Consider the following 13,544-nt stretch of genomic DNA (forward strand, 5'->3'; position numbering starts at 1 on the left):
GAACATCTTACTTAACCACTTCTGTCAAATTAAATCGCACAGTAAACAGGAAGTAGATAAGCAAGGCATCTGGAAAGGGGAGACACAGTGTAATGGATGAACAGACTAACAGACAGACAAGTGATCACAATTTAGACCCCACTCATTATAGTGGGGGTATATTTTGATTGGTCTTATGACAACTTACTGTTCACATCCATGAATAGATTTCTGTTTTAGGTCAAGTTTGAATATCTTATCAACATTCCTTTTCTACAAAATATGAACAGAACAACCCTGGTACATTATAAAATACTTAATGATTAAAACATGGCCTTTCAATATTCCCCTTGTTATCAACCCTTGATTGATATCGTCCTTAGGGCTAAAGTCCTTGAGGCTGATATCAAGATCTCGGGCCGATAACAAGGGCAATATTAAAAAGGTCATGTATTAATCAGTTTATCACATATTTTTATACCAGTAATGAATTATATACCAAATCTTTCATTTATAAAAAGAAAAATCCTAAGACTTGCAGATAAAGTGTGTGGTCTGTTCTGTTGATTCTTTTTATTTTTATGCTGCATTTGACTGTTCTCTGTGTTAATAGCAATATACATGTAGCTCTACATTAAGATAGTAGATGACTGTCTTTGGACAATTGATTGTTTTTCCATTCCTAGTATTTTTGAATACCATGCTACTGCCGTAATTGGCAATATCAACTGAAAACATTGAGTCAAATTGACCATAACATTGCCAATAAACAGGATAACGTTTTGAACAATTGTGTGGAATTGTCAGTAAAGCCCTTGAGAGGGAAGATATTGCCCTGGAGTTGATAACATGTCATTTCAATGGAATAAGTGATAATCTGACTGATCTAATTGAATGCTACTAGAAGTGATGTTCACTTAAATAGTGTATTATTGTGTATAACTTGTCTAACTGAGAGGCACAAATATATTACAAGACCTTTCTAAACCGTCTTCAGACCAAAAAATGTATCAATATAAAACTTATTCCCTATGAAAGTACATTAAAAACAAATGATATTATTTTAATTAGAATATACCTTCAGCATCGAGGCACCAGCAACTCTGTCCAAAGGTTTCATTAACTCTGTATCCAAAACCAGGTCTTTCTTTCCTTTAAACTGCAAAAAAAAAATGAAGTGCTTAGTAAAAACATACAGGGAATTATTTTCTGTATAGTAAAAATGATTTGTCAAAAGATTTAATTATCAAATCAAACAACAGTGAAAGGCACCATCAAATTAAATAACAATATACAAAAAAAATACAGGACAAAAGAAAACAACCAAAGAAAAAACTTTTCCACATAGTAGTCAACACATTTCTGCATTGTTATTGGCAGTCAACAATCACTTCTAACCATCACAGTTATGCATCATCCTATGTACACTTCATTATATTACCATCACACCATACAACATCTACATACCATCGCAGTTCCTAATCTAACATATATGTGGTATCTGATAAATCTAAAGAAAAATTGTACATGTAACATACTGCATGAGAAAATTCAATATTCTTGAAAATTGCCTGCAACAGCAATTATTCCTTTTTAGTTTTTTTAAATAGCGTTTTGAATTTGCACATCCAGTTAAAGATGAACACATTGAAATGCAACCCAAATAAACCATTGAATTACCATTAGAATGTTCTTAATGGCTTCAATAGTTTAGCTCTTTAGTATGAGATATTTTTACAAAGGTGTTAACCTCCCATTTTTGGCGATTGAATTTAATTCTTGAATCTTTTTCTTCTGTGTAAATCAAATTTCAGCGTTGTACACAGAGAAACAAATGATCTATTTCAAAAAATGCTGGCCAATAAAAGGCTATTTCTGCTACTCAAAGTCCTTGTCTAACCACTTTTACTCCATCAATGTCATAGAATTTCATTGAATCCAAAATTTGAGAAGAGACTTTATTCTGCAATTTTTTGCTATGCACAACTTCCTGATTCTGGTAGCAGATCATTTTAGAGGACTGGTAAAAAATGTTTCCATAAAATTAAATTGTTGAGAAATTTCTTACCAGGCTTTAAGTCTGTTATTTGTATTGTTAAATGTATTTTTAAAACTGCATAAGATATTTAATACTAAATCATATTGATATATGTACATACAGACTCGTATATAAAATAATTTAGTATGCAAGTAAATCATTTATCATAGTGACGTGTACTATACACATGTGCTAAAAAACAAAAATTAATACTTACATCATTTTTACACCCAGCCAATTGAACTTATAAGCCACTTTTAAATTTGAAATGTAAAATTTAACCACATGAGGGTCCAAAATTGACATATTTTCACATTTTAACCTAATATATTAGGGAAAAACAGATTTACCTAATTTCATACAAATACACTCCTTGAGACGTTTAGGTTTCCTGCATGTATGATACCTAAGCAGATGCTAAACGCTATAATGGGAAATGTGAATGTTTCAAGAAGTGTATAGAAAATATAGGTAGCAAAGACTAAAGAACTTGTATGTCTATTCATGATTATACATCAGAAGGCTTCGTTGTTTCAAGTACATGTATGTATTTTCTTAAGTTTTCGAGGATAGTTTATAGACAAATCTCATCATTAACAAGAATGTCACCAAAATGCTGTACTCTGAGATCTTTATATGCAGGGCACTTCAAAATGAAATGACACTCATCTTCAATGTCCAGATCATCACAGGATCTATACGTCCATTCTTGCAGTTGTTCATTAACATGTCTTCCGGTCTCAGTGCGTGGGGGGAGGGTGGTATTCCCTACCTCAGCTGCGTTAGAGGTGACCATTAATTCTTGTTCAAATTCAGTCTAATATATTGTGCCTAATATGTTGAAATTACACCAAGCAAAATCTGCTTCAATTTTCAATTGGATTGCAGATCTTGTGCAATGAGGTTGTAGAAGGTATGATTTTTCATTCTGTAAAATAAATGACTTATCCGAAATGGCAGAACATACTGTAAAAGTATTATTGTTTGTTGGGTACCAATTTTTCGTGGTTTTTGTGGGGAGGCTGAACCATGTAATTTGGTTCCCAACGAAAAAAGATTTCCGTTGATGTGTATACTGAAAACCTCAAAACCATGAATTCAAGAATCAATGAATTTGTGTTTCTTCCCTTATCCATGAAAATTGGTATCCATGAATTAAAGTACTTTCACAGTAAATAAAATGGTAAATATACTATGGATAGTATAAATGAAATATTTGCAGGTAATTAACATATGACTTAGTAATTTTTTTTTCTTTTTAACCAAAAAAAAATTCCCGACCCCAAGTACCTGTGCATTCAAAGTGTTTTTCTGCCTAAATTTACCACTCAACTTTTCTTCTGGTAATAAAAATAAGTATGATTTAGTTCAGATATACATTATGACAGGTAAGGTAGGTAGATAGTATCTTTGTCTACATGTCAAGTATCCAATCTAATCAAGCAATTGTGTTTACACCAGGTGAGAAAGAGTAATCAAGGGAACCAAGGTCATAGCAGTAATCAAAAGAATGTGATCCAGGGACAAAGGCCAGACATGGAAAACAGACATATACAACAAAGAGCAACTCAGATTCCCCTACAAACTGGGAGCATGGACCAGGTGCACCAGCAGGGTAAGTGTCGTCTCCTTTTCTAGAAACACCCGCCAAGTTGCTCATAAAAGTCAAGTCCTGGGTAAACAAATGAGGAAAGGAAAACTATTACTTGTTGAATAAGAGTCAACTGACCATAACCAATTTATGACTGAAGCAAATCAGAGGTAAATAGATTAGGTGACCCTAACTCACAATTCATTTTATTAGCCATCTGCTCAAATAAATTTTCATGGGAAGTGTCAATCAGATGTAAACAATATTACTGAGCCAATCAAAATTCACATCATTTGGTCAAAGGTAAACACCATCGTGGCCATCTGCATGTGGCTATATACAAGTTCCATAGCTCTATTCAACCGTATGCTACATTCAGAAACAGATTTAACTTTTAAATGAATATTATTAAATCCAACTTGATGGTGCATAACACATTATGCTAAGAATACCCCCACCCAACCATTTCAGTCAAAGCTGGGAAAGGGATACACAGTACAAATCATGCAGAAGCAATATACCAAATATATTAGCATTCCCTCCCTTAGAAGCTGAGAAATCTATTACAAAAATGTCCATTATACAGCACTTGAAAAAAATACGAAGTCAGTGGGTAAACAGGAAGAAGACAAGTGACAAACCTATAAAAGAAAGACACAGTACAAGTTATTGTGAGAAAGCAATACACCAAATATCTAAGCATCCCCTTCAATAGAAGCTGAGAAATCTGTTACAAAAAATGTAACAGACAGACAAGGTCATTTCAATTAGCATGGGAGTAAAATTAACAATGATTATCCCATCTGGAAGAGTCTAAACACTTGTGAATGCAAGAATTGATGAAAAAAATGGATGACTTTTGTTTACACTTTTCTAATGGTCATGTCACTTTTTTAGTACAGAATCAGTAAACAAATGGTTTGGGGATTCCAAAAATCTAAATAAGGCATACATGTACATAATCAGGGTTCGACGTTAACTTTTATATTCACTTGTCCAGTTGGGCAAGTGACATATATGATGTGATTCACTTGCCCGAAATATTGAAATACTTGCCCGGAACTTTGTGTCACTATATAGTGTTTAAACCAGAAACCCTTGTTTAATAAGACGTGGATGGCAAGAAACTGTTCAACTATAATGCAGATGACAGTGGTTTAACATAAATTGACCATTCTAAGATTCGATTACAGTGATACATAGAGTTAGACACCATGATCAATCAACATTGTTGAGTATACTATTTTCAGAGAATTCTGTAAGGCAAATAGAAAATGTACCAGTCAGACAAAGGATACACAAAGTGATGGCAAAGGTCAGCTCATGTTGTCCTGTCAGAATTGCACCAAATACAACATGACATATAACCCCAGTTACCCCAAAACAGTCAAGTGTCCCCTGCTTGGCCATGCTTACTCCCTCGACACTTGGGGAGAACTGATTAATTGCAAGCCAAATAAATCGAAAAGCCGTCATATTTTTTGCGGGAATAAGGGGTAAAACAAGAAGCAAAGAAATTACAAGTATTCATGTGAGGAGTTTTTATTTCACAACTTTAGTTTAACAAATAGACAACAATAACTATCTTCAATAGAATTTTATTTCTCTTTTTCTCTCATATTTTCGAAGTTTTCGATACAGATTTCTTACAGTTTTCCAAAGTAAGAAATTCCATAAATAAATCGCGATGTTCAATTGGATAACGAAAATAGATGTACAATTGGACGCATCCGATTGGTCGACATTAATATCATACGATCTATTTTTGGCAAAGGGAAAATCAGAAAACTATCTAATGATAATCTAGGTCAGCAAGGTCGGGAAGAACGGCGAACTATACAGAAGTAATTTTCGATGTTTTAGAGCTGCGATGATCAGAAATAATGTAATTTGGGCACATATTTTTTTCACTTGCCCAGTCGGTCAACTTTGATGTTGTTTTTACTTGTCCAGACCGGCGATTTACTTGCCCCGCGCAATCGGGCAACCATTAATGTCGAACCCTGATAATGTACATGCAGTGAGTGGGATTAAAATTTTGCCAACAGGACTATGACCCCCCTTACCCTTCATTTCAATGGGACATTTCCAATTTCAATGGGCCATTCTAAAAAAAGACATGGGACAAGATTTAGAATAGCAGCTATGGCCAGCTAGGTGTCGATATTGAAGACCAAATGCAGCAAAAACAAACTTTAATTTACACTGCAGATCAAATGTTCATTTAAGAGTTGACATGTCAATAAATTGCCACATCAGATCACTTTTCTTTTCTGTTGTTTGAGTTTTTATACTAATGTATTGTCTAGTGCTTTATCATAGTCCATAGATCCCTGATTAGTTTGACCCTAAGTAGTTTATCACAAATGATAAGTAAGAGCTTCTTTCTTTGTTTAGCTACAATCAGATTTTGGAAATTTTTTTGGTGGGCTTTAGGACCAGATAACATGACTTCACCATCATCAGTATTTCCAATAGGGGGGTTCATAATCGTGTCCAGCGGCCAAGTTAGCTTCTACAACAATTGTAGTTTGATTTTGGTTACCATCATTAATATTTTCTTTCAGCTTTGAAAAAGATAATTTATATTGTTTCAGGTCTAGCTTAAAAAAAATCTTTGGTGGCATTTTCAATTTAAAATGGGACGGTCAGTCCACACTTTCCTGATATAATCAAAATATATTCTTTAAAAAATGTTTATTGTCCTTTCAAACACGTAAACGATCAAGAATATGTAATATCAACTAGATGACAAAGTAAAGTTTCATTCCCAGGTCCTCAAATCCCCTAAAAAACATGGCGATCAAAACACCCGCCAGCGGCTATTAAAAACCTTGTTAAAAGACAAGTTCATGCCTTTTTAACTGTCCAAAGTAGCGGACACATGACACAGCACATTAGTCACTCAATGTGCCATTTTATGAGGAAATGCGACTATGGTACATGGCTCATGGTAATCCCTATCACTGTACATGGCCAAAATTAAGTCATAATATTCAGATATCACGCAAGAGCATACATGTAAAAAAAACAAGAGAGTACAAACGAGGCAAATTAATGGGCCATTGTAGTTTGCTATAAATTTTATATCCCTTGAACAAAGACAATTTTGATTGTTGTAAAGATAGATAAAAATTCAAATAATTTTTTTTTTCAATAAAAATCTAGAATTTTGCTTGAATTTATAAAGACCACGAAGATGGCTAACATGTTTTTAAATCATGGAAAAAGTCCATAAAAAATTACAATTATTTCGTGAGTAGCACTGTATAATTTTGCATATGAAAAGTGACTAATGGTTAGGATCATGGCTATGAATAGAGCTACATGAAATAACCTGCTTTACACAATATCAAGAGTGAATCTGAGGTAAATGTACATCATGAATGAAGGTTTTTTTCTTTTGATGAATTGACAAAGATAGCTCACCTTAACCTACCTACTTTACTGAACTTTTCTTCTGTTAATATAAAAATAGCATGATATAGTTCAGATGTATGATAATGATTTAAATGAAAATGATATTGATGGAGCAAAGTTAAAAAGTTAACAGCTAAAAAATGTAAATAATTACAGAATCCAGTAAGGCTTCCAAATCATTTCTAACAAAATCACGGATGCGCAGAACATTTGGAAAACTAGCAGCTGGTGCTGACATTTTCGTGAAAAACTGAAAGTGAGTGTGGTTCGGGAAGGGGATGGATATGGACATTTAATTGCTACAAAATAGCACAGTCGCCACTTTTGTATTTCGTTCCTTATGACGATAAGTAAGTACCGATAAGTAATTTTTATTTATAGTCGTGTTTCTTATTAACAGTAGACATAAGCCCTTGTGGGATTTTTAACAACTTATACATAAAATAAATAGACACAAGGCAAACAAATATTAATACATATAGGCATGTATACCATGCCAAGAAATACCCCCAAACATTTTGGGTCTGCCTCTTACAGGCACTAATTATCTTTGGTAACGTGATAGTACAGATGTGGTCATTAATGTATCTATTATCTCAGCAGGGTCCGAAGTTGGATTTTGAAGCGGTTTGTCTTGGCATGGTATAGACTTTAGAAATTCGCACATAAGAGACGTTTTCTTCATTTTGTATTTACTCTTTTTTCTTTTCTTTTTTCGGGGGTGGGAGTGGTAACTTTAAACGACGGTTTTAGATTGTTGTATATTTACCACTGCTATGATTAAATAAGATAATGAAAAATGATAATTAAGAAATGTTAATATCTGGCTATATTACAGTTGTGAATATACAAATACACATATACAACGAAACCTGCCTAAACCAGATCCCTTTCGGACTTTACCGTTGTTCGGTTTAGAAAGGAGTTCAGTTTACTCAGGTTAAAATACATCAAAGTTGACACAAAGGGACTTCAAAAAGTATCTGGTTAAGACAGGCTTTCGGATTATTCAGGGTTCGGTTTAGACAGGTTTCACTGCACATAAAAATAGCCAATTACAAGGCCTTTCCAACGACCTTATTTAAATTTACACAAAAGCCACGGTTTAACATGGTCGTCGTCGGACAATGAAAATTATTCATAAAATTAGCCTAAAAATCGTAAAAAATAGGGAAAAAAATCGTTAAGACTTGATTTTATTTAAAAAAAAAAAACCTACAAATAGGGAATAGAACAAGCGCTGGGCAGACCTCCTTGGCCCTAGGGATGCATAGCAAAATCGTCTCAAGTGACCACCACCCTTATTTATTGACATACTGATCCATCGTACTTTACGGGTATTCATACTATATATAGAAGGGTATTCCGTCGAGGTTTTATTTATCTATTTATCACTACAAACAAATTGCAAATGTTGTTGGAAGTTTTTATGTTATTATAATGTTCTAAAACGAAATGGGAAAACATATTCTTTTTTTGTTGGTTTCGTCTTCTTATTATTACTACAAGTATTCAGTCTCTCGAACATTTCTCCATGCCAAGAAATACCCCAAAAATGTTTGGTCTGCCCCCCCCCCCCCCTACAGGCACTAATTATCTTTGGTAACGTGATAGTGCAGAAGTGGTAATTAATGTATCTATTATCTCAGCAGGGTCTACAGTTGGATTTTGAAGCGGTTTGTCTTGGCATGATAATAAACTATAGTCAATAAGCAAGTTGAAGCAACATTAAGTAAGACTAAGCAGCTAAAAACCACACAATAGATGCTATATAATTCTAAAACAGTACATACACGAATATAAAAGCATAAAAGAGAAAAAAGCAAACTCCATACATAGGGGCTTGCTTCCACTATCAAATATGCAGTCCACTAGTATATAACCTGGGTTTGCTCCCATTATCAAAAATGCAGCTCCATTTGTATCACCTAAGGGTTAAATACTAGTGGGCTGCATATTTAATAGCGGGGACAAGTCCCTGTGTTATTTACTAGTGGACCTGCATATTTGATAGTGGGGACAAGCCCCTGTGTTCCATATATGATCAGGGGCATATACATTGTATTACGAATTTGTACACAATGTATTATATGTCCCAGGTATGATATTCAGCATCTAAGATTTACAGCGAACACATTAACAGGAATGACCTGTTCATGTACTACTACAATGTAACAGGTTGGAATTCCGTTCCTCCATACCCATAAGTTATAATAGCTTATCAGAAACCTCTAACATTGCTAGAGTACTTTCCATGTATTAATGAGGGTCTTGATCATGAATTGGTTCAGATTTAGTTTAACAGGAAGTGTTCTAAAACTTCGAATATTACGAAAGTCCATGCTCAAAACTAATTACAATTGAGTGATTTTTTAAAATAAAACCATGATAAAAAGATATGAGATAGGTTAAACCTTAATCCAATATGCAGTTCATGCCACCTTATTAACTGCTTGATCAGACTTGTGTGTAACACTTTAAATGCATTAGTAAGGGAAACAAGATTCGATCAATAATAATAAAAAAAATTCATCCCAAGGATAAAGAATAGACAGGGAAAATGGTCACACACAACAGAGAACTCGAAATTACCAACTACGTACCAAAAAGCGTGTGAGCAACATATTAATTAACGGAAAGCAAATGCGAGATCTAATTTTAAATAGATTGGGGGTGTTTCTTATTCTTTATTATTAAATGACACCATTTAATTAGTTTTATATTTAAAAGAGGTCTTTTAAATGTTATTAAAAACCGCTAAATAATGTATATCATGATACATGTATTTGATTGATTGATTACTGGTGTTTAACGCCCGAGCAGCAATATTTCAGCTATATTCAGGCGATGAACATAAAATGGATGATAAAATGAACATGAAATGATGATGGTGAAATGAAAAATGGGATGAGACACAAGGATGATAGGGTCGACAAATTTTGATTGCCCCTAGAAAAAGGGAGGGATGGGTAGGGTCGGGATATTTTGTCTCCTGTGGCGGAGCTCAAATGTTCCTACTCCTATCGAATACCACAGCAGGGTTCTTTCACGTGCGAGGAACGTGGCATCTTTCCCAACACGTTGCACCACTATGAATTTCGGTCAGATTTCCGTATTATAGCCTGACAACCCCAGCATATAACATTTCATGGGTACCCCATTCCACCATCTGTGGCACACAACCCAGTTGCTGTGTGAGTAGAGGGCCCCGGCTACGGTTCTGAGCACTATATTCGCCTTTTACGACAAGCTTAGCGCTGCTGCAGGCCTATTTTTTTTACGCCCGGACCTGCACGGGGATACAGCTATTTGTATCACCCATACGACCATGGAACTAAAACACATCTGTTGTAAAAATGAATCATAAAAAGTATATAAAAAACAGAGGTGAGGGCGTAATGGGCGTACGTACGCCTCCCCCTAATTAAAAAACTATCAAAATCTGATCATGTATTGAATATGGCATTTTATAATACTCACATAACAAAACAAAACAAAACAATAACTATCGTGATCTGCCAAACATTGTATTGAATATGGCAATTTATAATATTCATTCATTAAGCATGTTATAATCTGGTTTCCTTTTATACAGATTCTCGTAGTTATGCCTCCCATTCATAAAAAAATGCATTGAAATTGTGTGCTTTGTTCAGTTTGGGCGATTGGTGCGTTTGGGGAGTGAAAGTCCCTGGTGTGCCTTGGTGAAAAGTCACAGCATTGAATAGGATATTCAATTGGAAGGAGTGAATTACCCAAATATGATCATGAGTGCCGAAGAACGCCTAGATTCAACGAATATGCAGAACTTATCGTCAACATTTTAGTACAAAATTTGGTCATTTATTGGATCTAGCTCATGACCTCAAGTTCCTGTAGCCGCAACGCGGAAGGGACATAGAATTACTGGTGTCTGTGCACCCGAGCGTCCGTCCATCATACTTTATAGTGGACGCAGCTCCTTAAAAATCGCCTAACGGATTTTGTTCAATTTTTGTAGGGTTGTTAGTCACCATGTGTTGAAATCGGAACTACTCGACCATTTCTGCTATACTGAAGCAGAAAGGAGAATTTCAGCTTGAAAAATATGCCTGAATTATAGTTATACACGTTGCAAAGTAGTTCTATCCACCAGGTGGCGCTAAAAAATCCGGTTATAGATCACTAGAAATAAAGAACAATGAATCTGCCAAGAATTTTGGGCAGGGGCTAAAAAAAAGTAATAGTCAAAATTTCAACCATTAAAACTATAACTTTAGAATCGAATCGGTAAAATTCCGGAAGATTATTCCGCCTAGTGCCGCTGAGGTTTTTTTGTGTGTGTAACTAGAAAATCTGAGGAGTTCGATTGCATATGTAGGTGATCATTTGGTGCCGCCATTATGATCCGACGAATTTTACAGGAGTTATGGGACATTGTTGATACTGTGGACGCAACTCCTTGGACACCGCCCAACAGATTTTGTTTAGAATTTGCAAGATTGTTAGGCACCATGTGTAAATAATCATATTCCACTAACAATTTTGATTCGACAAATTTTACAGGAGTAATGGGACAAATTACACGAGAATTAAGATGCGTCGCCTTTTTTTCATTTTAAAGTACTTGTTTTTTGTTATTTCTGTATCTAATTTCTTTGTTCTGTTTGGTTTAAGAGTATAGAATACTGTTGTTCCGTGCTTTTAAATTAAGTCAGCAATGGTGTTTTAAATTGATGTGCCTATTCCGTATTCTTCGTATGGCAACACATCATCTTTCACCCAGTTGGGTACATGAAGGAACATTGACATCAAAAAGCAACTAAAACTCTTTAACATTAGAAAGAAGTAACCCTTTATTATACTATCAGTAGGTAAACACTATTTTGACTCATTTAGAGATTTTAAAATACCGACTAGGGCACACTGGTAGCCTAACCTCCAATAAGAAAAAAAGCAACTTTAAATAAGCTACAGCTATTTCACCCTCTGATAAAGACAACACCATTACATCTTGGAATGGAATCATGTGTTTACAGATAGGAAGGGTACAATGAAGCCCTGTCTTCCGGCTTAGAATTTTAACCATCACTTGACCTACACTTAGAGATCGATTGTAAAGGAAAACTATTGACCAAACTTTACGAAAAACGTGATGACTTTTCATTCAGAATTATTCGGATTGAAGTCATCACTACAGAAGTTTTGTGGCTGCTATCATGAACTCAGGGATCGTTACGGTGTTTTCATTTGCACCAAGAAAACTGATTTGTTCATTTGTACTTTTTTTAGAGTATAGCTCGTGCATACACAATGTTTCAGATCAAGCCATACATAGAAAGTGAAACTTGATACCAAGGTTTTGCTGGCTTCTCCAATACAGTTTTGTTCCAACAACCTTAACAGTTCTAATAGTCAGTAAATATAATGTTGCATTATGATGTCATTTTCAATTCAAACCAAATTTTGCCTTTGGGGCACATTTGGGACATTAGAGTTCAACCAATAAATTAAAATACTGCAGTTACCCTTCTTTTGATAGTCTTACTATTATAATTAATGATGTGGCAATTTGCAAAAGCGATATATACACTGTTATTAAAAAGATACACTGTCAATTTTTTTAAATTGTCGACGATTAATCGCTTGTATTTTATTGAAAAAAAGTACCCCCCCCAAAAAAAAAAAATAATAATAATAATAATAATAATAATAGTAATCACAATACAAGAAGTACCTAGTTCCTCCTCTGAATTATAAACTGAAGAAATTGTAAAAATCAGTTTACTGAAGTTTGTTACTTATTGTTTTCTGTTTTTCATTGTCGTACCATAATTATTAAATAAAGATACCTAAAAATATACTGTAAGAAAAGGAACCTGCATATCCAATTTTCTCCACAGTAATTTAACACCAAAATAGTGGCAATTGTCTTGTATTTTAGCTGTGCTTTATCATTCTAAGTTTTTCTAAAGCAAAACAAAAACCTGTTGAAGACAGTATTTGGAAGCTAATAAATTAATTGATGTTACCTATAATGACCTATTTATGAATTTGAATGAAAGGAGGAGCGGATAAAGGGTCTCATTGGCCTAAATGCAACCGAAAATTAATCAGAAGCTGTTAAAGATTTAATTATTAATTCGGAGACTTGAATCCATAGTAAATTGGAAAACAAAGATTTCTGATAATTCTTGCATAAAAATGATAAAGAATTTCCTTGAAATTTTCAAAAATTCTCAGACTGATTTTCTGTCGATTTTGAACTTTTTGGTCACTTTCCGGTCATAATTTTGGCAAGGAAATAATGTTAACATCCGAAAATAACTTCATATATAGTGAATACATTCACTATTTTATAGTTTATTATAATTAATTGAAAATATGAAGTTGTTTATTGGGTGTGAACTTAGTTTTCTAAATGTTAATATGTATAATATCTTTTTGGAAATATTTGTTGCTTAATGTCTTTGCACATTTTACCATGAAATGATTCCGGTTCATGCCTTTTGAACAAGTTTTATTAATTGCAGACTG

At 34.2% G+C, this 13,544-nt stretch overlaps 1 protein-coding gene across 2 annotated transcripts in view; it reads right to left on the reverse strand.

The window, feature by feature from the left end:
- LOC148621809 (vacuolar protein sorting-associated protein 33B-like) overlaps window positions 1–7,312 on the reverse strand; it is a 28,491-nt gene extending 21,179 nt beyond the window's left edge. The window contains exons 1-3 of one of the 2 annotated variants that reach the window (XM_088576548.1): window positions 7,183–7,312; window positions 1,058–1,138; window positions 188–252 (exon numbers count right to left, since the gene is read on the reverse strand). In XM_088576548.1, the coding sequence (XP_088432674.1) occupies window positions 188–252; window positions 1,058–1,138; window positions 7,183–7,266 (230 nt within the window). In that variant the 5' untranslated portion in view covers window positions 7,267–7,312. Of the gene's footprint in view, window positions 1–187; window positions 253–1,057; window positions 1,139–2,639; window positions 2,940–7,182 lie in introns of those variants that run through there. The other variant, XM_088576547.1, reaches the window with a different exon arrangement.
- Window positions 7,313–13,544: the final 6,232 nt, after the last annotated feature.

Source organism: Perna viridis, chromosome 3, assembly GCF_037379345.1.
Source record: "Perna viridis isolate PV_CMFRI_1.1 ecotype Kerala chromosome 3, ASM3737934v1, whole genome shotgun sequence".
Taxonomy (NCBI): domain Eukaryota; kingdom Metazoa; phylum Mollusca; class Bivalvia; order Mytilida; family Mytilidae; genus Perna; species Perna viridis.